This window comes from Macaca mulatta, chromosome 6 (genome assembly GCF_049350105.2).
Source record: "Macaca mulatta isolate MMU2019108-1 chromosome 6, T2T-MMU8v2.0, whole genome shotgun sequence".
Classification (NCBI taxonomy): domain Eukaryota; kingdom Metazoa; phylum Chordata; class Mammalia; order Primates; family Cercopithecidae; genus Macaca; species Macaca mulatta.
Window position 1 is genome coordinate 116,239,687 of NC_133411.1, and position 26,965 is coordinate 116,266,651.

General features: G+C 37.9%; 1 protein-coding gene across 4 annotated transcripts in view; it reads right to left on the bottom strand.

Moving 5' to 3' along the window:
* The window catches only part of EFNA5 (ephrin A5), a 295,467-nt gene that overhangs the window by 41,582 nt on the left and 226,920 nt on the right, over positions 1-26,965 (bottom strand). For all 4 annotated transcript variants that reach the window (XM_078004020.1, XM_015140527.3, XM_078004021.1 and 1 more), the window contains 1 exon segment: positions 9,256-9,548. In XM_078004020.1, coding sequence (XP_077860146.1) covers positions 9,256-9,548 — 293 coding nt within the window.

Below are 26,965 nucleotides of genomic sequence, written 5' to 3' on the forward strand. Positions count from 1 at the left end.
TCAGTTAACTCTGAAACCACATTAGTACATTACATGTTTATAAGGCTGAGAATTACTGCTTCCCTGTGAAATTACACAATTAATCAGGTGCATTATTTCTTTAGGAGATGCAGCCATGTTTGACATTTAGGGATAAAAAGAACAATCCTTTAATTTGTTTCCATTTCACCATTTAGTCTCAGTGGGGTAAAGGAAGCAAAAGGTGACATAATTCCTCATTTTCCCTTAGGAGGTCAGAACTCTACATGCTTCCTCTGTCTTATAATAGCATTCTGAATTCTTAAAATGAGTACAAATAAAAACTATTTTGGTTTTGAAGTTCTTATCTGAGTGTCACAGTCTTTGAAAAATTCAGACAATGGGAACGGTACTTAGGAGTCTTCAGTTTCTTATGACTTTATACCATGAATTTCCATCAAGTCTCGATTATTCAGTAACTTTTAAGGCTCCCTTTGCAAACTTTCAAGATGGTCCCAATGTCAAAATCTATTAAGCAGTGATATGTGCTCCACTTTCCTTTTTCACAGACCTGGCATTAATTTCTCTGATTCTTTTAAATGAGTAGTTAAACTAGACTCAACCTTTAGTCACTTAACAGGGCATGCATTTCCTTTTAAAATCCATGTTACTTCATCAAATAATATTGTCAACAAATTTAAAAATACTTTTCAATACCCTGTGTTCCTATGAATTGCCTCCTCCACCTTTGATTTCACTCAAACTATGTGAAGTGTGCTGGGCGAAGCCATTACCAGAAGGCAGAGGGACAGGTCTAGCTCCAGCAGCAGCTGAGCTGATGTTGTGCATGCTTGCTCAGAAGGTTAAGAGAGCACCTGGCAGTAAACAACTGTTTTCATAAGAGGAAATTACAATTAACAGAATAATTTCCACAAGTCCCTAAATATCCTCTTTCATGTTCTTTATTTAACCTTCATTTAAGAGCCCTTGAAATTCATTCATGCTTTCCTAAATAATGACTAGGGACAACTTGAAACAGACACAATTCCCTAAACTCATTCTTTAAATAAAAAGGTGCATTATTGAAGCTTCACTAAAGACCTGTGGGAGTATACAAAGCGAATAGAAGGACTATTTTCAAATAGAGACCTGATATAATCCTTAAAAAATATGCTAGCTTTCAAGTGGAGAAAAATTGTTCCATTCTATTTTCAAAATAGACGGGCGGATCACGAGGTCAGGAGATCGAGACCATCCTGGCTAACACGGTGAAACCCCGTCTCTACTAAAAAATACAAAAAAAACTAGCCGGGCGTGGTGGCGGGCGCCTGTAGTCCCAGCTACTCGGGAGGCTGAGGCAGGAGAATGGTGTGAACCCGGGAGGCGGAGCTTGCAGTGAGCTGAGATCCGGCCACTGCACTCCAGCCTGGGTGACAGAGCAAGACTCCGTCTCAAAAAAAAAAAAAAAAAAAACAAAAACAAAAAAACAAAAAAGCTTAAAAAGAAAAACTAAATAGTTTTTGGTGACTAAGATGTACTCTGCATCTGTATCTGGGTACTTACTATTTGACTTTTGTGCCATCTTTATTCTTCTTTAAATTTTTTTATTATACTTTAAGTTCTAGGTTACATGTGCACAATGTGTAGGCTTGTTACATATGTATACATGTGCCATGTTGGTGTGCTGTACCCATTAACTCGTCATTTACATTAGGTATATCTCCTAATGCTATCCCTTCCCCTCCCGCCACCCCACTTTTCCACTTTAGAAAACGTTAAAATTTGTCAGTTTCCCAACACTGCCTTTCCACTTTTCTGTATTAATACAAGTGTGTCTTAAAATGCCATGTGCTAGTACACATACTTGAAAAACTAGAGGTGCACTAGTATTTGACCACAGTCTTACAGAACATTTCAGTTATAAACCTCTTCAATCTTAGCGAAGTTGATGCTACAGTAAATAATGCTAAAATAAGACTTCAGTAATCAAAAACATTTTTCAATAACAAAAGTAAAATGCGCACACACACTGAAGCAAACATTGAGTTTTTCATTGTAAGAAAGTACATTGTACTTACAAGTCATTTCCCCTGCAAGAGTAAAAGACAGTGAACAGTGAAAAAGATTACCTCCTGCTTTGATAATTGTGTCATTTTGACACTCTTCTATTTCAATAAGAAAAACTATGTAAAAAAGGTGATTGGTGTGAACTGTCCGGAGCAAAACAATTCTTAATGTAGATGACTAAAGTAAGGCACTGAAAAACCAGACATCAAAAGGAATGAAGAATTCCTTAGGCGTAATAAACCTAGCATAATGCTCCTTAAGAATATAGGAAATAGTCTTAAAACTTAATCTTTATGCATTTATGAAATTTTTTACTGAACTAAAATATCAATCTGGGATATTTAAGTTGCCTTAAATTTTCAAAAAATGCAAAACTTTTTGGACTTGGATTACTGAAGTTATTATTTTGGCAGTCAACTGGTTCCTTAAACAATATTTCATCAATTGAGACTCAAAAATCAGAAAAGAGCTGTGATTATTATACCCATTTTACAGAGGAAGGAAGTGAAGCTCAGTGAGGTTTGGTACAGTGCCCAAGGTCACACAGCTAGTAAGAGCACAGAAAGAGGATTCAGACCCAAAGCTACACTTACCAGAGTCTGTGCTTTCTTTAAAAAAAACCAAAAAACAAAAAACAAAAACCAACAACAACCATGTTCCACTCTCTGCTTTGATGTTATGTATTCCTAGCATATTATTTTTTAAAGTACTAAAATACTAGGGAACTGCTGCAGAGGGTGCAGTAAAACTTGTGCCCTATAATTTATCTGCTTTTCTAAAAAAAAAAAAAATTAGAAATTTAAAAAATTAATTGTTTTTTTGCCATATGTGGCTTATTATAGCATTTATCCATGCAATAAATATTTACTGAGTAACTCTTCTAGATGCTGTTTTCTAAAATTTTTCATTGAAACATATAGCTTATCATCAATATTATGACTAAGCAGATTCTCCATATTATGGAAAACTTGCACTTCTATAAAAAAACTGTATTCTAAATTCTAAACAACTCACCTGCAAATAAGGTTTTGAAACACATCGAATTGTTAAATGAGGACTTTCTTCAAATTAGTTCTGTTTTACTAGTTTTACTGAAGATACTCTTAAAAGGTTAGTCAATAACTGTATTGTACAATCAAATGATTTCTGAAACTGGTCTTGATCATTTTAATAAGATAGTTCTTAGGAAGTTAGGTTACTTTCTTTTAAAAATTATACAGTGCATATTAAAATTGCCTGATGGCTTAAGATAAGACTGCAAACTTTCAATCTAAATACGTAAAGCTGAGAATTAGCAGTTAACCACATATATTTAAGCATCTACATACTATAGATTTTAAAATGATGCCCATAGTAACACTGAATGTCCCAGTAATAACTCAGATATAACAAATGCTGGAAAAATTCTCTTTTAGTATCATTTTCAGAAAATGACGACTGTCTTCTTTATTATAGATCTCTCATTAAAACATACTAATTCCTGAATCAAGTGTGCAATCGTGATTCAGGCTGGATGATGACTATTCAGGGCATTTAAGAATTTCTTAGAAAATGCAACTTTTCTGGTTTCTGAAGTTATCTGAGTTAAAAGATCAACCCTCTGGGAAGATACAGTTGAAATATCTTCTGGAGATGGAAAAGTATCCTTTGGAGAGGAGAAAATGCAGGAATGTGTTTAAAATTTATCTTTCTACTATCTGATTCAGGGTTCCTAGGAAGTGTTCATAAAGTAGAATTCTCTAAACAGTAGATATCAAAGTGAGTGCTATTTGTTTCTAATCTGTGTTTTAAAAATATAAAGTGTATTTTTTCAAGTATAATAGACCCAGGATTTTATCTCTTCACTTTTTCTTTATTTTTATTTTTTCTGAGACAGAGTTTCGCTCTTGTTGCCCAAGCTGGAGTGCAATGGAACGATCCCAGCTCATTGCAACCTCCGCCTCCCAGGTTCAAGCAATTCTCCTGCCTCAGCCTTCTGAGTAGCTGGGATTACAGGTATGAGCCACCATGCCCAGCTAATTTTGTATTTTTAGTAGAGATGGGGTTTCTCTATTTTGGTCAGGCTGGTCTTGAACTCCCAGCCTCAGGTGATCCATCCACCTCAGCCTCCCAAAGTGCTGGGATTATAGGCGTGAGCCACTGCGCCCAGCCCTCTTCACTTCTTTTAGTTGCTTACTCACTTAACTTCCTCCCAGATCAGCTAGTTCTTATCTGTGTGAGCCTTTTTCAAATTACCTAACTTTTCTGTGCCTCAGTTTCTTCACCTGTAAATAAGGAAAAAGAACAGTTCTTCATAGTGTTGTTTTGAGATGGTGCCTGAAACAGAATACACGCTATATAAATTCTAGTTATCCTTACTTATTAAACATCTGCACGTGCCAAGCAATATAATACAGGGCAGAAAGCAGGAACAGCTATGAACAACCTACCATAAATATATAATGTCAGGGGTGATAAGTACCTGAGGAAAAATAAAGCAGAGTAAAAGTATAGTGAATGCAGAGAACAAGGTGTTATTTTTATATAGAGAGGTCAGAGTAGCCTCTTGGATAAAGACATTTTTTGAACACAGACCTGAAGAAAGTGAAAGCAAGGAACGTGAATGCCTGGGACAATGGGAAGCCGAGGTAGTGGGACAATGAAGTTCCCAGGCCCTGATGTAGAGGTGTACTGGATAGGAGAGGGAGGAGCACGGGCGGCTGAGCAGACAGAATCAGGCAGAGGGTGGTAGCAGAGGAAGTCAGAGGCCGAGGGAATCAGGGAAAGTTCAGCCATGGAGGACCTTGCTGGCCAGGTTAGAGACTGTGGACTTTGGTCTGGGTGAGACAGGAAGTCACTGGAGAGCTCTGACTGAGCAATGCCATGAGTCGGGAAAATAGGAGCCTGCTGCACTGGTAGAGACCACAGACAATGGTGTCTTGGACAGAGAAGCTGGGAGAGAACTAGTTCAATAACCCTAATACGCCTCTCCACTCTGCATTTTCCCTAAAAATGTACCTTTAACTCTGATTTACTGAACACCTACTAAGCAAGGTATTGACCTGGACCACTGTACAGACATTATCTTTTACCCTAATGCTGCAGACCCTCAGATAAAATGTAATAAAATTAGGATATTAAAGCTCCAAGAATTTCTGAAGTCGATTATAATTACATTATTTTATAGATGGAGAGTTCAAACTCCAGAGAGATGAAATGATTTGCTCAAGATCATACAGCTAGTTAGGTCAAGAAAAGGACCTGGGACTCAGTTTTCTTTACTTTATAAAAGCATATATTCGAATCAGTGTTTTATGGAATTACAAAAATAACTTATTTCAAGGATTTCCCTTTTCCCATTCTGATGTAAAAATAACAGCAAAACTTCTCTCAAACATGTTCTCATTAGGTTAATATTTAAGAGTATCATTTCTAAAGTGAGTATTTTTTAAGTTTCTAAAAGGAGTATTTAAAAAAAACCAAAAAACAAAAACAGGGTTTTGCTATGTTGCCCAGGCTGGTCTCAATTTCTTGGCTCAAACAATCCTCCTACCTCAGCCTCCCAAACAGCTGGGACTACAGGCATGTGCTACCATATCCAGCTAAAATGTGAATTTTTGAATTTTTTAAAAATTACTGTTTCCTTTAGGAAGTCTATATAAACAACTATTGCCTTAATCAATTGGCAGTTCTGCAAATCTATCATTGATATAAATACCACCAACTTTCTGTAATTACTTTAGTATGCCAATCTCTTACCAAAATAACTCCTGTAGATTAAAAACAGCATTTATCAGATTCAGAGATAGCCCCAGTCTACCTTAGCAATAATCAGCAATTATAACAACTTAATATACTATCTGTTCCCAAGGAAAGGAGAATATAGCATAGAGTTATTCTTGGGAGTTAAAATAAAGGGACTAGAACTGCAAAGGATGTTTTATTTTTAAAGTAAATTGGAAGCTTCGTTTAGGATATTTTCAACTACCACATTTTCTTAATTTTATAAAACTCAGAGACATTAAGAAAGAAAGAAATCTGGTTGAGGATAAGGCAAATGTTGATAAGAATCCTCTGACTTGTGTCCTCTCTAAGTAACGAGGTGAACAGCTTGTTATGAAATCCTTTTCTCCCCTTCCTCCAAATCTGTTTGTATCTCAATTTTGGCACTCCACAGTTTCCACTATACTTAAGTCTTAAGTCTACTCCTAGTACCATAAAGCAGGATGTTAGCTTTCTTTTTTCTTTCCATTTTATTTTTTATTTTTGAGACGGAGTCTCACTCTGTCGCCCAGGCTAAAATGCAGTGGCTCAATCTCGCTCACTGCAACCTCGGCCACCCTGGTTCTAACGATTCTCCTGGCTCAGCCTCCCAAGTAGCTGGGATTACAGGCTCCTGCCACCGTGCCCAGCTAATTTTTGTATTTTTGTATTTTTTTTTTTTTTTTAGTAGAGATGGGGTTTCACCAGATTGGCTGGGCTGCTCTTGAACTCTTGACCTCGTGATCTACCCACCTGGGCCTCCCAAAGTGCTGGGATAACAGGTGTGAGCCACCATGCCCAGCCAGCTTTCTTTTTTCTAGGAAAAGTTAGAAGAGATTTTAAGGCTATGAGGAGCTAAGATGTACTCCTGTCCTAGCAAGAACATTCTGTGAAATTGACTGGTGGGCAGTGAAGCTTGTTCCTGAGATCAGCAATAGAGTTTCTTGTAACGTAGTAAGTGTGAAAATAGCTATTTCCCAATCATCTTGTTCATTCCACACACATTAGGGAAGAGGAAAATTCAACTGAGGGCCAATTCTCCCCTAAGAATCCTTTAGTTTAATTATGACCACAGTACATTAAATGTCTGTAAGACAACCATGTTAGCTCTGCTGCTCCTGACTGCAGTGGTGGAAGAGAGGAAACCCTTTCATTGCTAAAAAGACAGGGAAGGATGCCTTTTTGGGTAGAAAACATGGCTGAAAATTCAATTTAACTGAACACCAGGCCACTGTGCTTCTTGTAAATGAACATCTTTTTGCTGCTAATTTTGTGCTATTTTACCTTTCATTAAAAAAAGTAATTCAAGTTAAACTCAGCTGAACAGCAAAAAGCTCTTCATATTTTGAAGCATTTTGGAACAATTACTTTGACGGAAGCCCTTGACAGTTAAATGACTCCGTTAAATGAATGTTATAGAAGTCACATAATGATTTTTAGTGAAATATTGAATTTAACCACAAATGAGGAAAAACCAGTCATAAGCGCTATGGCTATATTTGAATAACATCTTGCTTATGAAGCTGAATGAATTCTATAATTTTTAATAATCAGGCAATCAACCAGTTAGCTGGTGGGTATGTTTCCCATCTTGGTGCTCTCTATTCATTTTTTATTTTTGCTTTTATTGTTGTTTTTTTAATCTGAGAAGCCATTAAGAAAATTTCAAAACTAGCAAGAATTTTCTCTTAAATTGGTACAGTATTTTACAGTTGGACAATTAATGAGTTGCTGTCCCACAAGTGAAGTCCTCCTCTTTCCTTTTTCTCATTTGCTGAATGAGATTCTTTCACAAAGTAAAAAAGCAACAAAAGTCAAGAACATGCTGCCTGAGAAGTGTGAATTCAGTGTATGCCAGTGCTTCCTGCATCTGTGGGACTCAATATTCCTTTTCTTATTTTATGGATCAAATGTGAGATAGTATCAAGGCTTTTTGCATGTTTTCTCATGACTAATAACTGAAATATGTACTGAAATAATAAAACTGGTACTGTTCAATTTCCTTTTTAAATTCAATTCCAATATAAGTGAGAGTTATTTTGATGGTGAAATCTGACTTATAAAATTCTGTTTTCTGGAGAAGGAGAGGAGCTAGAAATCCCTGTAGACTCAAACCGTGTGAGTTGTGAGTGGGTAGGGACATTTGGACTGAAAAAATGAGTCAGAAAAAAAGAATGTTCTTGTTTGTCTGGCAAGCTGGGGTGAAAGTCGATGCTAAACATACTGAGTGGTATAACTTGGATCTCTACCCACTGCGTGCGGTTGCATTTCCTGATTTTTCCAAGCAGGTGAGGCACCACTGTCTCCATGTTCTCACTACTCTCTGCATTTATCTTCATCATCAGCAACTGTCGATTTATACTTTAATTGCCTATTTACATGTCTGCTCCCCAGTAAAAGGTCACTCCCTAAGAACAGGGAATATCTTTTCATCTTGCATCCTCCAACATTTCTCAGTTCAGATTAAGCTGTCCAATAAATGTATTTTTTAACTAGTAAACTTTTAACCTCTTTGGTTGACAGTGAAAATACATGGAAAAGGCCAGATAGTTTAAATATAAATACTAAAGTCCAGATACACAACAAGCTGCTTAAAGTAGCTATTACCTATAATCTTGCTACTCAAAGCGTGGTCCACAGTTCAGTAGCAGCAGCAGCATCTGGGAGCTTCATATATCCAGAATTTCAGGCCCTGCCTTAGACCTTCTGAGTCAGAATGCATTACAAGATCCCCAGATAACGCTATGCACAGTGAAGTTTGAGAAGCATTTACCTATAACATATGATAGCAGGATGTCTGAAGAAGTGATGGGTACATAATGGAGAAGAAATAAGGTCAGGGATTCTGATTAATACAGAAGTCTACTGAGAAAGTTTTAGAGCTCCCAGGACAGAGTCACTCGATGCTCACAGGTGGGAAACTCGCTCCTACCAGTTCCCTTGGAACCCCTTCTAGACACTTCTTCACAACTCTTTCCAGTTTAAAGACAGAGCTGCTCTTAAAAATGATCTTTTCTCCTTGGTGCAAAGAGAGCATTTATCGTCAGCATGCTGACATTTCCAGGAGTTTTGGCTTCCTCCACTGAAAATGTGGATGATCGAAAGGATATTGCTGACACCTGAATAAGAAATCCAATGACTCCAAGCTATGTAAATTTAATTATTTCCTTCAATTTTTTTTCAGGAGTCTTTTTTCTTTTCCTGAGCTTTGGAGAAGTCCTGGCAATTTTCATTTAAAAGAAATACAAGTCAGCAGTGGTTCACTGAACAGGCTGACACGTAATTTCATAGGGGGAGAGGCGCTCTGTCTTTAATCTAATTTGTGCTCTCAATTCCCAGCTAATGTATCTAGGGATCCTGATGTATGCATTTACAAGGAGACATCTGTAATGCAGAGTCCAGCTCTCTGCAATTCTCTGAAACATGGGTAAAAAATTAGTCTGGGCTCTTGCAGCTGCCCTACAACATGATAAATCTCTATATACTCACAGATGTAGAAATATTCTCGGCCTGGCCTGAATTCAAATCCTAGAGAAAAGGGAGTGAAGAGCTGGAATTTTTCAGAGAACTTCAGCGGTCCATTTGGAGAGTGAGGCCGGTTACATTCCCATCTCTTGAACCCTTTGGAAGTGTGGTCGCAGGCACTGTAGCCATCAAAGTTCACCATGTAGAGGACATAGCGCTCAGTCTTATCTTCTGGGACGGAGTCCTCATAGTGAGGGCAGAAAACGTCCAGGTAGTCATTGATACAGACATCAATGTGGTAGTCACCCCTCTGGAATCTGTTAGAAAAAGAAAAAACATGTGATAATTCATAGAGAAGGGGCTTTCTGCTTGGAATCAGTGGTTAAGCTATTCAATAATTCTGGAGCTAAAGCATCTAGTATAGTAAGTTGTACTGAATGCCACTATGATTTGGGGCATGGTTTGAAATGCTGCAGTTCCCAATCCAAGCCACAAAAAGCCATTTTACAGAGGGATACCATTATATTTGTTTCAAAATATCCTACAAACTAAGTGCTTTGCTTTCATTTTAAATATTATATTAAATATCACTCTTTCAAACTGTGGAACTCTATAGAGGTACTAATGTGCTGTTTTCCATGTTTCATTATTAAAAATCATATATTAAAACAAAGTTCTTCTATTTTTATAATAGTGTTTCACTTAATAACTATTTTTGAATAAATGAATGAGGAAATTAAAGAACAAATAAATGACTGAATTGTTTTTTGTTATAGTTGAGGCCATTTTCCACTTTCTATGCAAATGAGAATTAGAGCCATAAAATTGGGAGAATTCGAATCACAACATTTTATAGTTAGAAAGAAAATTCCTAAAACACTTCCATTTTAGAGAAAAATAAAAAGACATAAAGATGAAGCAGTGAGTGATGGAGCGAAACCTAGTGTGGAGACTTCGGATCCCAGTTCAGTGCTTTTCTTAGATCTGCTACGTCAGAAACTTATTTTAGTGCATCTCGCTTTCGATGCAGCATCTTTTCCATATTGAGAAAACAACTCATCTAAATCAAATGACTTTTCCCCTCATTTCTTTTAATTCTACAGGTCATGTTCTAAAGCTGGGCTGGTGAGTAATGAAAAGTAACAAGGCCATTGAAAATAGCCAAAGCCATGGCAAATTCATCCTAGTTAAAAATGTACACATGTGAATACACACCCTCCCCACCACAAACACCACACTATCTCCTTCAATTCTCATCTCACAAAAGTCTTGCTTATCTGCTTTAACTAATGTGTCTCTCCCCAGCAGTTGAACAGTATTTCCCAAAACACAGCGATGTGTGAAACAGGAGCTGTTATGCATACAACTTTCTTAGTCTAAAATCATGGTGGAAAAGCCTACAAAACTCCTTTGTTTATAGCTAGTGAGGAAATTCTTCTCTGAGCCCTTAGAAGTTTCATCATAAAACTGTTACTGCTGAAAAGCAATGCTCATAAAGCCATATAATCTCTGAGCTGGACAGTCTGAGCGTGAACACTTCCCAGTGGCAGTGAGACAGTCTATTCCATTTTTGGACATCTCTAAATGTTGGAAAGTTTCTTCTTATATTCAGCATAAATCCGCTTCTGTGTATTTTCTACCCAATGGTCCTACTTCTGCTGCCTGGAATTACAAAGAACAAATCAAATTCCTCTTCTGCAAGGGAGTCCATAAAACATTTGAAGATGTCAGCTATATCTCTCTGTATCTTCCTTTCTGCAGACATTTGAAAATCTTGATTCCTTTGGTTCTTTCTAGTATAGTTCCCAGGCTCCTCATCATTCTAGATTCTTGCCCTTTCTCATAGCCTCCAGTTTCCCAGTATATTCCCTATAAAATGCTGCACCCGAACATTGACATAAAAACGACCTCTCACAGCTTTGACCAAAGTCCACCCCAGGAGAAATATACCACCTTCTAGCCGGGTACAGTGGCTCACCCCTGTAATCCCAGCACTTTGGGAGGCTGAGGCAGGCAGATCACTTGAGTCCAGGAGTTTGAGACCAGCCTGGCCAACACGGCGAAACCCTGTCTCTACTAAAAATACAAAAAATATTACCCAGGCATGGTGGCACATGCCTGTAATCCCAGCTACTTGGAAGACTGAGGCACAAGAATCGCACAAACCTGGAAGACGGAGGTTGCAGTAAGCTGAGATCACACCACTGCACTCCAGCCTGGGTGACAGAGTAAGACTCAATCTCAAAAAAGAAAAAAGAAAGAAATATACCACCTTCACTCTGGTGCTAAATATTCATTGATAAGCCAAGATACTCTTCTGAGAGACAACATTGTGAAAAAGTGGTGACACCATTCGTTTTGACTGAGTAGACCTAGATTTAAGAACTGGATCTGCTGTTGGTTGAGTGAGAGATTCATAAATCATTCTGAGCCTCAGTTTCCTCATATGTAAGTTGGACTAATCATGAGAACCTGCCTTCCTGGCCTCCTGTGGCTGCTTCAAGACTTAGATAAGGAAATGTATGGAAAGAACTGTGTAGATGTAAACCACTGTTACCATCATCAGGATATACCGAAGCATATGAAAATAAGTAAATAAAATATTGATTTTAAAATAATAGCAGTAAGAACATACAACAGAGATAAAAATAATATCTATATTTCCCCTTTTAAAAATTCAAAAGGAAAATCATATAGAAATGTTAAATTCTGTCCTTAAATGTCAAATGATCCATCGAAACTCCACTTGACCCTTGCTCTTGAAAAGCAGCATGCTGATTTACACAAGAGAAATAAGGAAAAATTCTCAGAATATTCACTTTTCAGCTAGAGGATCCCAAAATACATAACCATTTAAAAAAAAAAAAACGAAAACACTCAGAAGTATTTATATTTGCAGTGATCACGGGTTTACTTTTTCTTCATTACTAGCAGACAACGATTTGTCAAGATGCAAGGAAAGTCTGTGTTGCTTTTAAAAGATTTTTGAACATCAAGGTAACATCACTGCCAAAGTACAGAGAAAAGACACTGCAAGGTTCAGATAAAAGGGTGCTGGGATATGAAGCATCAGCACTCAGAGTAGCCTGACAGTTTTGGATAACAGCCAGACAAGAACTGCAGCAGAAGGCAATGCCCAGATGCACTTTATATTATTATATTATTATTATAGATTTTAAAGAGATTCAAGGGGGAAGTTTTTTCTTTCCCTAAGTGTCACTCATTTTAGCTTCTACTAGCATTTGGCACTGCTCAAAGTGAAAGTAAAAATTAAAACTGCCATTGTCTGGACCCATTCTGCTACTCCTTTATTCTACAATTCCTTTATTCCACAACTGAAAACAAAAAAGGCAGTTTCTTGATGCCTAAAACTTTTCTCTCCTTTCCTAACTTTTATCCCTGTTAATGTGCTAAATTTTTACCAAAGCAAACTGTGAGGTTGAAGACACATTCTACTTTGTGTTGACCAGCTATCCCTTCTGGTGACATTTTATTTTGCATGGAGTGTGAAGTGAATTACTGTGGTACCTATTTTAAACATGCGATTGCCCCAGAAATTACTATTTCTTTTCTTTTTTTTTTTGAGAGGAGTCTCGCTGTGTCACCAGGCTGGAGTGCAGTGGTGTGATCTCGGCTCACTGCAACCTCCACCTCCATAGTTCAAGCAATTCCCCTGCCTCAGCCTCTTGAGTAGGAGGGATATAGGCACGCGCCACCACACCCAGCTAATTTTTGTATTTTTAGTAGAGACAGGGTTTCACCATGTTGGCCAGAATGGCCTCGATCTCCTGACCTCGTGATCCGCCCAGCTCGGGCTCTCAAAGTGCTAGGATTACAGGTGTAAGCCACTGTGCCCGGCCACAATTACTATTTCTATCCTTTTAGCCATACGACAAAGAGAAGATGATGATTCACTATAGAATCAATGTATACTTTTGTTTCAGATCTTAAATTTGTATAGTTTACTAATGTAAATTTCAAAGGGTGGACAATATAAATATTTTTAAAATGACAAATTGGAACTGATAAAATGTATCTACATAACGTACTCAACTATAATCCAAAGAAAAGTTTAGGATCAGATATGCTAATGCTATTAGGTTGGTGCAAAAGTAATTGCAGTTTTTGCCCTAATATATCAAATCATGTTCTCTGGGTATAAAGTCGAATGGAAAAATTCTTTTCTGGCCATACTGTGAAGGAGCACACAAATTGGCTAATATTAGAGTGCTTATTATGTTACATTCATTATCTCAACTTAATTTCTATTACAATGCCACAGAATAGCCACTATTATTACTACACCCATTTAAAGATGAGGAAATTCAGATTAAGAAGTCAAGCAACGTGCCCAATATTACACAAGTAGTAAAGAAAAAGGGAAGGCAGAATTCAAACCCAGTCTGACCTCAGAACCAAAGCTCTTCACTTTTCCATTTTGTGAGAGATTAAATTGCTAGAGCCAAGTCCTTAGGTCAGCTCTGTATTCCTCCAGAGGGACCCATTTTCATTCTTGATGAGGTTTCAGTTCTTTCCTTCATTCACTGATGCAACAAACATTTGCTGCATCCAGGATCTGCTATGTGCTTTACATATGTTATCGTATGAAATCCTCCAAACAACCCTATTGTGTAGTTTTAATTAGTTTCACTTTACCAATGAGGAGAGGACATTCAGAGAGGGCATTGTCCAACTTTTTATAGCTAATAAATAGCAGAGTTAGGATCTGAACTCAAGTCTTACATGGTTCTGAAGCATATTCTTGTCCTCCTAACCACAATGGTTCCAAAGCTTCACCAGCTATAGTAACGACCCTCTTAAGAGTTTGGGTTACCTTTATATTTACACTGATCTTCTAGCAGAGCATTGCAGCAAGGTGTCCCAGCCCTACTGTCTCCTCCACGAGGTTTGTCCCAAACTCCTAAACTGGAAAGCTGAGGGGTGTGTCAGCATTTAGAATACACCTCAGACTGCAGGGTTAGCTCCTGACTCATCCTTTCACAGAATAACATGTCAGCAGCCATTCACATAAAGGGATCTTTTTTCCATCAGGAAACAGCTTTCATGAGCTCTAGCTCATATTAAAAGAGGAAACTGACATCTAGGAAGACTGATTCTGCATGCCAATATTTACAAATGCCATGGGTAACACAGCCATTGCTTTAACACATTTGTAAATTTCTTGGAAATTTTCTTGTAAATGTCTTCTCTTTGTGTCTTATTCTTAATTCCATCCATTGTATCAGCAGTTCTATACCTCTCTCTGAGATCACCACATAATTTTAACTATAAGAATATCTGGCTCTATACCAAGCCAGCAATAATTACAATACAATCTCTACTAAATTATCACAGTGCTTCACAATGTAAAAGCACGCTCGGTTACCATACCTAGAAAAGCAATTGTGTTTGAGTAAAACAATTACTGGGCTGCCTGTTTTCACAGTGCAAAAGTCTCAAGAGTCAAGAAACATCTCATATGCACAAAAAGATGGTCCCTGCTCCCCACCAGACTGCATGGCCACTTAGGTCAATGTTCTGTGAAAATAAATAGTTGACCCTTGAGCAACACGGGTTTGAACTGCATGGATCCACTTACATGTGGACTTGCTTCTACCTGTGCCACCCCTGAGACAGCAAGACCAATTCCTCTTCATCCTCAGTCTACTCAATGTGAAGACAAGGATGAAGACCTTTAGGATGATCCACTTCCACTTAAAAAGACTAAATATATTTTCTCTTCCTTATGATTTTATTAATAACATTTTCTTTTCTCTAGCTTACTTGATTATAAGAATACAGTATATAATATATTTAACATATAAAATATGTGTTAATTGACTGTTATATTAATGGCAAGGCTTCCAAGCAAACGTAGGCTATTAGTAGCTAAGGTTTTCAGGAGTCAAAAGTTATACGTGGATTTTCAACTACATACAGGGTCAGTGACCTTAACCTCCCACATTGTTCAAGGATAAACGTCATATTATATGTACTCTATTATGGCAAGAATACATTGTACACATTTATCAAAATTTGGCAGTAGACTGGTTCAGAATCAATGTCATATATATTATGAAAGTGTAATTTTAGTTAATTTAGAAAAATAAAATTCAGCATGGCAACTAGTCCTTTGCAATCATCTCAAATGCCAAAAATGAATTATGTACTTTACGGTAGTTCTTGATGAACCAGAGGACACCTGGAGCATTGGATAAAAAGCACATTTCCAGGGCTATTGACAGCAAAAGTAACAACTGAAGCTGGGATTAGAGCTGAAAAGTGTGCTTCTGGAAAGTGTGTTTGTTTCTCAGTGTTTACCTATGACATTCCATTGTATGCTGAATAAATTTTAATTTTCAATTTAAAGCCACTGTTAATATCTCTCCCTTGCTGAGCATGGTGGCTGATACCTACAATCCTAGGACTTTGGGAAGCTGAAGTGGGAGGATCACTTGAGCCCAGGAGCTTGAGACCAGCCTGGGCAATACAGTGAGACTCCATCTCCATAAAACATTTTTTTTTTTTTAAATTAGCCAGGCATAGTGGTGTGTGCTTGTAGTCCCAGCTACTCAGGAGGTTGAGGCAGGAGGATCGCATGAGCCTCAGAGGCAGAGGTTGTAGTGAACCGAGATTGTGCCACTGCACTCCAGCCTGGGCAACAGAGCAAGACCTTGTCTCAAAAAAAGAAAAAATAATTGCTCCCTGTACTGAACCTGTCTGCAAGAAGTAAGTCATGACTTGAGTCTCAGAATTCAGATGAAATAAAGACAAGAGAAGTGAGGTAACAGTTGATAACTACCTTTTCATTTAGATCTCACCAGTGTGCCCTCAACTTTCTACTGAGTGAGGAAGCAAAGCACTGTTTGATGACATTAGGTAGCCTAAGCCATAAGAGCTTTGTCCTCCAAAGTACTTCATTTTCAAACCTGGGTGACTGCAAAAGGTACATCTACTACTTAAATAGTCTAGGTCCTTTACTAGTCTCAAGTGTAAGTTCTCAATGTACTCTGACCCTGTCTCTTGGTTCCTCTTTACTAAGGTAAGTAGATATCACCTCACCTTTCTTCCTTATGATTTTCATGGTGCTGACCTGACTTCCTCCTCAACACCACACTCTAGTATTGTGGATATTGACAGCTGGAGAGGCCACATTGAAAGGACACTCAGGCAGTGCCCTGGGCTTCAGGCTGCAGAGGAGCAGCACCATAATCCTCCTTCTCTGAGTTCATCTTTAGCCACTTTGCCCTGCAGTATTCCCCCTTTTATTCCATCCTCATTTGCTAAAGCCAAAATGCATTTCATTTTAGAAGCTGGAAAAGGAAGGGTAGTGCATATTTAAAATGTTCTAAATTGGCCTTTAGCATATGTTGCTGGCACAGCAGAGAGCCTGCTTCCAGGGAAATACGTACGGAGGTATTTTATCAAGCAGCTCCTGAGTGAAGTTTCTTCACTCCATAAATATAGAAACAGCATTACTGAAAGGAGACAGTGTTATTAGAGGTTGGGAAGCTGTGAGATACTTTCATCCCCCTTCACATTATGTTTTAAAGAATTCAATAATGAAAATGTTATTTCTCATGAACTGGATAGTTGATTATTACATTTTAAATGTATTTTAATCTGTCAAAGAGGTGATTGTTTTAATATTCCTACTTGAACAGAAATCCAATGTCACTTCTTTAATTACAAGGCAACCTAATGTATTACATTCTGAAATTGAAATGTAAAAGAAGGATATGATTTATGGTCAAAGATTAAGCAAATTTATCAGCTTAGGGTTCCTCCAAAATTTTAAACTAATTCTAGAGTGAATGTATCTTGGGAGCACTGTCTTCAAATTCTACTATTACCGATTTAAAGGCTAATTTCAGAATAAGATGTCTGTTTTTAACTAGTATAATTTTTCATTTGTCCCAAAAGGGGCTAATGGGTCCTGCAACAGATATGGGTTTGGTTTATAAATATGTTTTTGTGAGGAGATGGGCAGGACAGCAGTCTCTGTTGTATAACATGCTGCTTCTTGCCTCCTTCTGTTATTCCTTTCAGCACAGAATGCAAGCCTTATGGCTTTCCTATTCTAAATCTGAAGATGCTCTTTTTTTTTTTTTTTTTTTTTTTTGCTTTTCTGCAGAGGTTAAAGCATGGAATACAAACAGCAAATCAAACTCAGGATAGATAAATAATACCAGTATCACTGAGGGCTGAACAAATATTTGTTTTGTTAATTTTCAATTTCTCTTCTCTCTCATGGACTGAAACATGTCTGTCTTTCAGATGTATTGGTAATCAGCCTCCATGTTCAGCTCTGAGACAATAGGAGTCATGGACAGTTTCACTGTTACCACACCAGGTGTAAAGGCTGAATGAGATATTATATGATGACCAAAACACATAATTTCAGACCAATCCAGCTCTTCCAGGCTTTAGAACATGCTAAAAACAATGAATATTCCTAGAGAAGTGAGGGTTTACAAGTTAAAAAAAAAATTCAAGGATAAATTTCAAAGATGTTTCCTACTTATTTTGCAGCAGAAATGCAGTATGCTACAATATATACTGACAAAATGTTCGGAACCTTGAGTTGGTGCTGTGTTTGTCCATTAATGAAAGTTCCAACAGAGCTCTTGTACATGCATGTTTTGATAATTACAAATTCTGCAGCATAAGAGTTTTACCTTGAGTTCAGTAACTGTTGATGATGATAAGAAGACGTCATTTGCTTGGCCAAATATTTAGAATTCATCAGCAGTTTATTATACCACCCTGTCACTTTTTTTCTTGTATGTATGTGTGTGCACTTTAAAAGCAAAACATTTAAAAATCCCACAATACTAATTATATCAGATAGATGGATAAAACTCACATAGCTTTTGCCTGTTGCCTTTCTACTACAAGTCATGTCAATCTGAATGACTTTTTAAAACTGGTATCTCCCAGGAATTGCACCTGTTTCATATACAGGGCCCACAAAATGTTCTCTCCTCCAGTGTTTTAACTCATTTGGAGTTTGTTTTATTAACTTGATGGAGGAGCTTCAAAGGAAAGAAAGCATTAAATTGGCAGAGCCTAATCAAGACTTTCCCTCAGGAAGGGGCTGGAAGCTTTGGGTGACAGTCTAATTGCTTCTAAGCCCCCAAAGAGGCCTCGGGCATGGAGTAAGAGTGTGTCAACGTCTACAGGCCAAGGCAGCCAAAGCATTAACCAGGCAGAGTTCTAAAGACCTAACACATCACAGATCACTTCAAATGGTTTTCAAAAGGAGATTTTAAAGAAATAGTTAATGTCTGGCAATCGGTATAGTCCTAACAGAGGTCACTCCCACAATGCAAAACAAGCTCTTCCTCCACTCTTGCTGGCTGGGAGCTTCCTATCAAAGCTGTACTTCAGGTCTTAAGCCAGTAGAGTTTTATATCCCCCACCCCCAACTTCAAGCACATGGAGCAGAACACCTGCCACATACACACAGACCCAGCAAAAGGACACACAGGAAACCATCAAATAGGCTATCTAGCCACTGTCCAAGGAGAAAAGAATTAAACAAACTGATTCTGTTCAGGGGATGTGGGAGTCAATCAAATAAGCTACCTGTCAAACTGCTTACTTCCATGTAGCCCTTTTGTATCTTCCAGATACAAAAAAGAGAGTTACCTAGCAGAATTTCAGGCTATTCACAGTTTCAAAAATAATAATAATAACCAAAGGGTAATAGTAAATCTCCTTTTTATTGACCAACTCAAGGAGAGATTTTTGGAAAACAGTGATTTAATAGTTCTTAAGTACTTGGTGTGCAAAGAGTGAACTAAATATTTGTATTATGGGTTGATGATAACTTACTGGAATCATTACAATCTAAATCTGAAATTTAGCCCAGACTTTTAAAAAATTGAGATATCTGATAATTAATCTGTTAATTTATTAAGCAAACAAAAAACAATAAATCAGAAGAAAGAAAATACATGTGTTTTGTGACTTTCTTTTAAGTTTGATCTTCATCAGACAAGGGGAAGCATATATTTAGTAATGCTAGGGCATAATAATAATAATAATGTTTTCCTACAAAACTGTAGACAATAAAGCATAAAGCAGAAATTGTGGCTGTTTCTATGGAAATTGGCATGTGCAAGGTAATTACTTCTATTTGGCTGGTTAGGACCTTGTGAGCAGTTGGATACAAATCTGGGACTGCGAATGAGGCTAATACAAAGAAAAGAGCTCTGCAGTCATTAGAAACGAGGTGGTGGTCATAGTCATAAAAAGTACTGAATTCATCCGAAGTCAGTGTATAGATTTAGATGAAAACTGGGACTCTGCTGAATGCAAATTGCTGCAATTATTACTACACTATTTTTATATAGACTTTTTTAATGTATAGATCTCCTTGAAGATAGTGATGGTGTTTACTTTTCTCTGTATCCCCAACACTTAGCACAATGTTTGCACACAGTAGTGACTACATAGATGTTCGATGAAGAGGAATTGTAGCTGAAGGGCAGTGATGCTTAAAAACAGAACTGTGTAAAACATCCAATAATCTCTTCCTGTGTTCTGGGTCCCTGTATAAAATTTTGAGAGAAGCTAAATATTATAAACAAAGGTCAAGATCAGGAAACAAAATAATGGCAGGCTGCAAAAAGGAAAATGATAATCAGGACTGTTGTTAAAGCAATGCTAGAAAATTATGCCTAGCCAAGTAGATAACTTAAGCACCTAAGGCAGAATGAAAGTTTCTCTCTTGTCATTAAGTCCTCTATTCAATTACCATTTATCGGGGTAATTAAACACTGGAAAGTGATGCCAGGCTAATTGTTAGATTATGATAATTACACGTCTTTGCTATGCTACAGCTGATCAAAATAAGATGTGGTCCCGTGCACTTAGCCAAAGCTGCTCTGTAATCGTCAGACTTTTGTACAGAGCTAGGACATTTATTACTAATTCATTACAAATCAGGCGGAGAAGCTTATTATTTGTAATGCTTCTACCCGCCCCCCCACCCCCCACAGCCTCCTGAAACAAGACTCGCAAAAGGTTAAGCACAAACTTCTGCCTCTCATTGGCCCATTTCCATCCCAATTACACAGTTGAGCAGCATTAGGTGCCTCTATTTGAGAGGGTTCATCAGGCTGCTTCACAAACATCCTGCAACCGCCTATCACATTGGCAGAAACATCCAAGACTCCTTTTCAGCCCCTGCCAACCACTGTTTTGCTCTCAGTTGTGTCCCAGCAACCATGAGTTGGAAATACAGAGGCTCCTTTGGTTTTGGGGCTCCCTCCTGCTCAGGTCAGGCCTCAACCAGGCTGAGATACACCCAGGGGTTTGCTCCAGTTAGCAGGAGTCATGGGGAATACAGACTGTTCTCCACCTATCTGACATCCACTCTCTGTTCTTCAAGCCAGGGTCAGGAGAGGAAACCAGCGTTCTCAGGATCCCACCAAAGTCACCTCAAAGCTACCAAATAGACTCGAATCTTTGGAGAAAAAGACTAGAACCAATGCATTGTCCTTGGGCTTTACAAGGCCAGAGTCCCTGGCATATCTGGGGTTTAGAAATCTCTCCTTCCATCTCTGTACTAACTGCTCCAGGCCACTGTTGGAAGGTGGGAAGGCACACAGGTATTTTATATTCTTCATTTGGCTTTATCCTGGGACTTTTGGGGTCCTCCCTGCAACCATCATCAGAATGTGTTAACATGAGCCACTGTGAGGTGGAGAAAGCATAAAGCATCAGATTAAAAGTTTAGTAACGGCTAAAACATTTATGTCATGGTATGGCTCTCTATTTTGGGATATTTTTTTCTCATCATTTTAGCAGTGTTACAGACTGAATGTTTGTCTCCCCCACCCCAATTCATGTTTAAGCCCCAACCCACAATGTGATTGCATTTGGAGACAGGTCTTTTTTGGAAGTAATTAAGGTTAAATGAGGTCACAAGGGTGGTGCCCTAATCCAACAGGTTTAGTGTCCTTATATGAACAGACAGCACAGAGCTCACTCTCCTTCTGCCATGTGAGGACTCAGTGAGAAGATGGCTTCCCCAAGAGAGCCCACACCAGAACCCAACTCCTGTTGGACCTTGCTCTGGGACTTCTAGCCTCCAGAACGGTGAGAAAATAAATCTCTGTTGTTAAAGCCACAGGGTCTATGGTAGGTTGTTGTGGAAGTCTGAGTAGACTAATATGAGCAGTTTAACATTAAATTAGGGACGCAGTGGGGGACAGGGTGGTTTTGAATTACATTGCTCTCAGTGACTTCAGATATATGTAAACATCAATAAAAAACAGCTAAGTAAAAATGTCCAGAAAGGAAGGGAGCAAGGGGGAAGGAAGATAGCAGAGTTATGCCACTACCAGCACTTCTCATGATACCCTGCACATGGGAGAGACTAAATATCCACTTGCTGCTCTGACCAAATGCCTGCTCTGAGGCGAGAAGGCATGCTATTTTTCTAAATAAGCATAGTTTCACCTCTGAAATTAACTCATGGCACTACAAAAACGACTGTATTATCACCTGGCAACTGTGTTATCTCACTGTTTCAGCAAGGCTTTTGCCCAGAGATAGAATGAAGGGTGTTACAGAAAAGTCACATATTCCATTTTACCCTTCCTTGACCCTGGAAATTAAAACAGAATATGCCATCACCCTTCAACAATTGTACTAAGTGCATTCTAGGGGCAAAAGAAACCATGAGGTACTTTGTTAACACCAGAATACATGAAACTGTCATTTCATGCACACATTTATTGGTGGCCTGTGGTTTAGACTGGGGAGCTGGGGAACAAAGGTACTTCAGTTCATCACATAAAAATGGTTTTGCACTACTTAGTATTACTATTTCCTCCCCACACTCATTAAAAGGATATCCATTCATACAGCTGGATCCTCTATTTACTTTTATAGCCTGGACCACAGAAAGATATATGCAAGAATAATGCAATCATAAAAAATAAGAAACTAATTGCTCCATCCCAAGGAAACATAAGGGGGAGAAAGAAATAAACAACTCACCATTTATTTCTCAGAAATAAATCTAAGCACTTTAGAGGATTCTCAAGCACTACAATATTTCTACCTACTTAAATGCTTGCCTATCTCAATGACAGAGAATATAGTTGTTTTTCTTTTTCCACCTTTCATCTTAATAAACTCTTACTTTCAAAATGTCTACCTTGGAAAAGAACTATAGTTCAAAGCAAGTGCACATGATCTTCCTATTGAACTTGCAGAATTTTTGGTATTGCTAGAAGCTCTGAATGAGCCACTTGTGTCAACTGCAAGGTTTCAGAGGGAAGGTTAATGCCAAGACACAAAGAAAATGAAATAAGCAGATGATAATGGGCACTCCATGCCCATGACAACTCAGCACTGTGAGCTTTGAGAAGACAGGGTCGCAACTTACTTTCTTCAGTACTCAGTAGTGCAATCCCAGATCCCAAAGTTTCACGATGTACACATTAACATTTTATTGCTGCTCACACTGTTCAAGGCAGACAGAAAGAGAGGATGTGAGCTATTTTTGGTCACAAACTCAGTGTTGATGAGCTGGGTCAAAAAACAACACAGGATTTACAAAATCTATGGGAGATATTAAATGAGATTGGGACTAAGCACAGAATCTGTATGCAATGTAAGGGTAAATGTTACTCTAATATAGCGCATCAATTGATTTATTTACAGAATAGGGTAATTTTACTTGCTGATATTTTAATTCAACATCTGGGTATCTACCTTGCACATGTCAAATATTTACCAAAATCATACCCCATTTTGCATGCTAAAAAAAACTTGGATTTTTTTTTTCAATTCTACAAATATAAAGTATTCCTTTCAACCCTCTCTCTGAGAAGTAAAGGCATAGGGCAAACAGGGATTTCATCTTGGCATATCTCAGATTTCTGGCTCAGGACACTCTGTATCTGAGAGAGATTCACAACAGCCAAAACCCACTCAAGAATGTTTTTAAATCCAGTCATTAGTTAAAAATCCTAAGTCATGGTCTCTAAAAGTACTGGTTACTATGGTTCTATAAACATGACTAGGGAAAATAACATGACATGTGCTGACCAGGTGAGCAGATCAGAAGAACAATCTACCAGACTAATACAAGAGTATACCCACTCTTGGTGCTGTTAAACCTGCCCTGAAGCATGCACTAATATTCAGGGCTGGAGCAAGGGAGGATAGTGTCCTATCTGCAGAAACACCTCTTCCTTCCTTGTGTAGGCAGTGAAACTCTGCTGGAATTGCGTTTCCCACCATATGACTGGGACATGATCTGAAGCTTACATATACTTCAATGTAGGGTTCTGAATCCTAAAAAGTTACAAATTATTTTAACTCACTAGAGGAAATGAAAATTAGGAGCTGTGGGAAGTGCCTATTGTTTTTTTGTTTTAGTTTAAATATGAATTTCTGGCATAAAAGCTGAAGAAATATACTTACATATGCATAGCACTTTCTGATACAGCATTAAACTTAGTTTATTTTTTAAATAAAGGTGGTGTCTTCTGGATATAATATCTCTAAAGATGTCAGAGATGTTTACAAGTATATGGAAACATGAAATACTGCATTTCTTTGGCAATTAGGACATTTAAAAATTCGTATCACATATGAGAAAATTGAGTTGATTCTAATGATGAAAAAAACTTACTGGACAACTCAAAATTAGACATATCACTCCTGATTTTCTTTGAATCTATGAACTCCTCCCACATAAAACTTTTGATAAAGGTTTTGACTCAACAACAGCTACAACCATCTTAGTAGAGTTGAGAGCAACAAAATCCTAACTCACCACTGCTTGAAAACACCAGGTTATTTGCCTTCGTATTCTAGACCAATAACCTGGCTTTGTATCCTAGACACCACTGATGTTCACTAGTCTTAACCTACAGTAATTATATAAATATAAATAGCATGCATGACATCAGCTTGCAAAGAGATGACCTTTTTTTTTCCCCCATTGATACTTGGGTCTTAATAATTTCATAAGAACCCTACTTCAGAGTCAAGACTATAGAGAGATATACTAGTAAAATAAAGTTTGAGCCGTCATCTTATCCAGCTGTTTCCTTTTAGAATTCTTAACTATCTAGTTTCTTTTTTGAAAATATCCAGGGGGAGAATTTCATTCTAAAATAGTAGCTCTTTTCCAGGACCTACAGATGTCATTCAAAATTCAGTGCATAAAGAAATTCTCTTTTCAAGGGCATCCAGCTTTCCAGTGTAGTTCAGAGCAATCCCCTCAACCCTGGCCTATAAGAAGATTTGAGAGAAATGTATAGGAAATTTAGCTTATGTTTTCCTAGGAAAGTTGAGCTGATTGTATTATCGACTGTCTATTGCATTAGCAATTTCCAACTGAATTACAAACTGTTTCCCCGCATTATATTGCTATTGTTCAATATCATTTTCATTGTCCTAATGACAAAGCTATATAATATAACCATAAAGTACTGATTATAGTTAACCATAATGGAAGCGAGCTAACGAAAGCTCTATTTTTAAAATAAGCAAACAAAAAGAAGAAATGCTGATACTCAGAAGACTTTTTTTTCCCCCTCATTTTGGTTTACTGGATTGGGATCAAAACAACAGTGACAAATTAATTCTTCTTTCTCTTCGAACGATACAGAGGGTATTTCCCCCAAGATAGAATTTCTAGAAAATTTCCCAAGGAGCAAAAGCTCCCCAGGTACAAAAAACAAACAAACAAACAAACAAAAAAACTGTGAATTATATATGTCTTAAAAAGTGCCTACCTCACACCAGAGTATTCTCTTCATATCATGGAAGAAGATATCCAAATTTTCCCTGGGGTACAGGTTTCTCCCTGTCTGTAGATGAGCTCTTTGGAGAAGTACCATTATGAAACCATTAGGGTCATTGCTTATTGGCCTATATTAAATCGATCAGCAACACAAATGATTAGGATGCTGTACTGGGCAAGAGGCTGCCCAAATAAGATGGCAAATGCATAGCTGAGGTTTCTGCCTTTTAGTAAAGGCAATGAAGATGACTTGGCAGTTCCTTATATACCCAGCTCCTTTTCCATAGATAGAAGCAGTAAACAAAGAATTGAAAGGAACAGGCAAAAGATAAAATTCTTGGGTGTTGCTAATTATATGATGGCTATAAACTACAGTGCCAGGCACTTGCTGTCCTCTGACATGCATGCCATACCCATGATACCCCCTCAAGAACAGCATAATCAGAGTAAGGGGGAACAGAGTATCATTCCCCAAGCATTTCTTGAGTTGAACTGGAGACAGTTAATGAAACTACTGTACAGTGCTATAGTGGCAGATGATCTGTGACTCCCGTTGTTCTAGGCGCTTAAACATTCAACATCTGAAAAATTCTTCTTGCCATTTCTTCGGTAGATATGGTGTAAATGCCACACGTTCTTACTCATAAGTAGGAGTTGAACAATGAGAACACATGGACACAGGGAGGGGAACACTACACACTGGGGCCTGTCGGGGGTTGGGGGAAAAGGGGAGGGACAGCATTAGGACAAATACCTAATACATGCAGGGCTTAAAATCTAGATGTCGGGTTGATAGGTGGGGCAAACTACCATGGCACGTACCTATGTAACAAACCTGCACGTTCAGCACATGTATCCCAGAACTTAAAGCAAAATATAATAAAATAAATTTTAAAAAGATATGGTGTAAATGTAAAGTACACTGGAAATGCCGGCATGTCAAGATCAGAGACTAGCTCCTCCAAGACAAACTCCGGTAATGGAACAATCCTTCCTCTAGAGATCTTTGGTGAGTATTCACGTATCTCTGAGGAACATGGATGATAACATCATCCATGTGGACACAACATGCTGAGTGCTACATACTATATTTGATGCATTGATCTGATGTCAGTGGCTCAGAACAATTTCCTCAATGCTCAATTTACTTGCATTTTCTCATTTCTGCACCCCTGAAAAAAACTAAATCAGGGTGGTATCTGTTAGACCTCTTTCAATAGTGTGTATTGCTTGAAGGATGAAAGAGAACATGCATTTATCTTTTCCTATTAGAGTGCTAATTTATGCAAGTTCATTTGCCTTTTGCGTCTATTGATTGGATTCTTGTTGTCTCATCCCCTGTACTCCATTAGAATCCTCGCTGACTTAACAATAATGCAAAGGCAGAGAAAATTTGTACAGATTTTTACATGCTCTTGCATCTATAGCCTATTTAAAAGTTTGCATAAGCAAGACAGTGTAAGTAGAAATTATGGGCAACATGAAAAAGTATTTCACATCATTGCATCAGAAAGAAAATCTCAGAGAAGATGAGAATACTTAATGGTTGAACTTCTCTTTTCAATTTTAAATAGTCATGGCTGAACATTTGAAAAGAATCTTGTGCTTCAGGCATGCCGAAATTAAAATAGAAGCGCAATTTGAGATTACAGTTTATAAAACCACTAAGCACAGCTGCTACATGCAGGACAGGAATGGTCCTCCTTTTCCAAATCCATTTGTGTAAGTCAAACTTAGAAGTAAAATTTTCTTTACTATGAAAACTGGCAAAAGGACACAGACCTAGGAGAATAATTTTCCGACATGGTTTCTTACTTATTTGCTCCCAGACTCAAAGAATGCTTGATTTCCTGCTTCATTGGGAATATATATAGATATTAATTAGTTTAAATGCTTACTGTTTATGAGGTCAAGCAAACAAATCTGATTTTGGCTTCAGGAATAATGATAAAATAA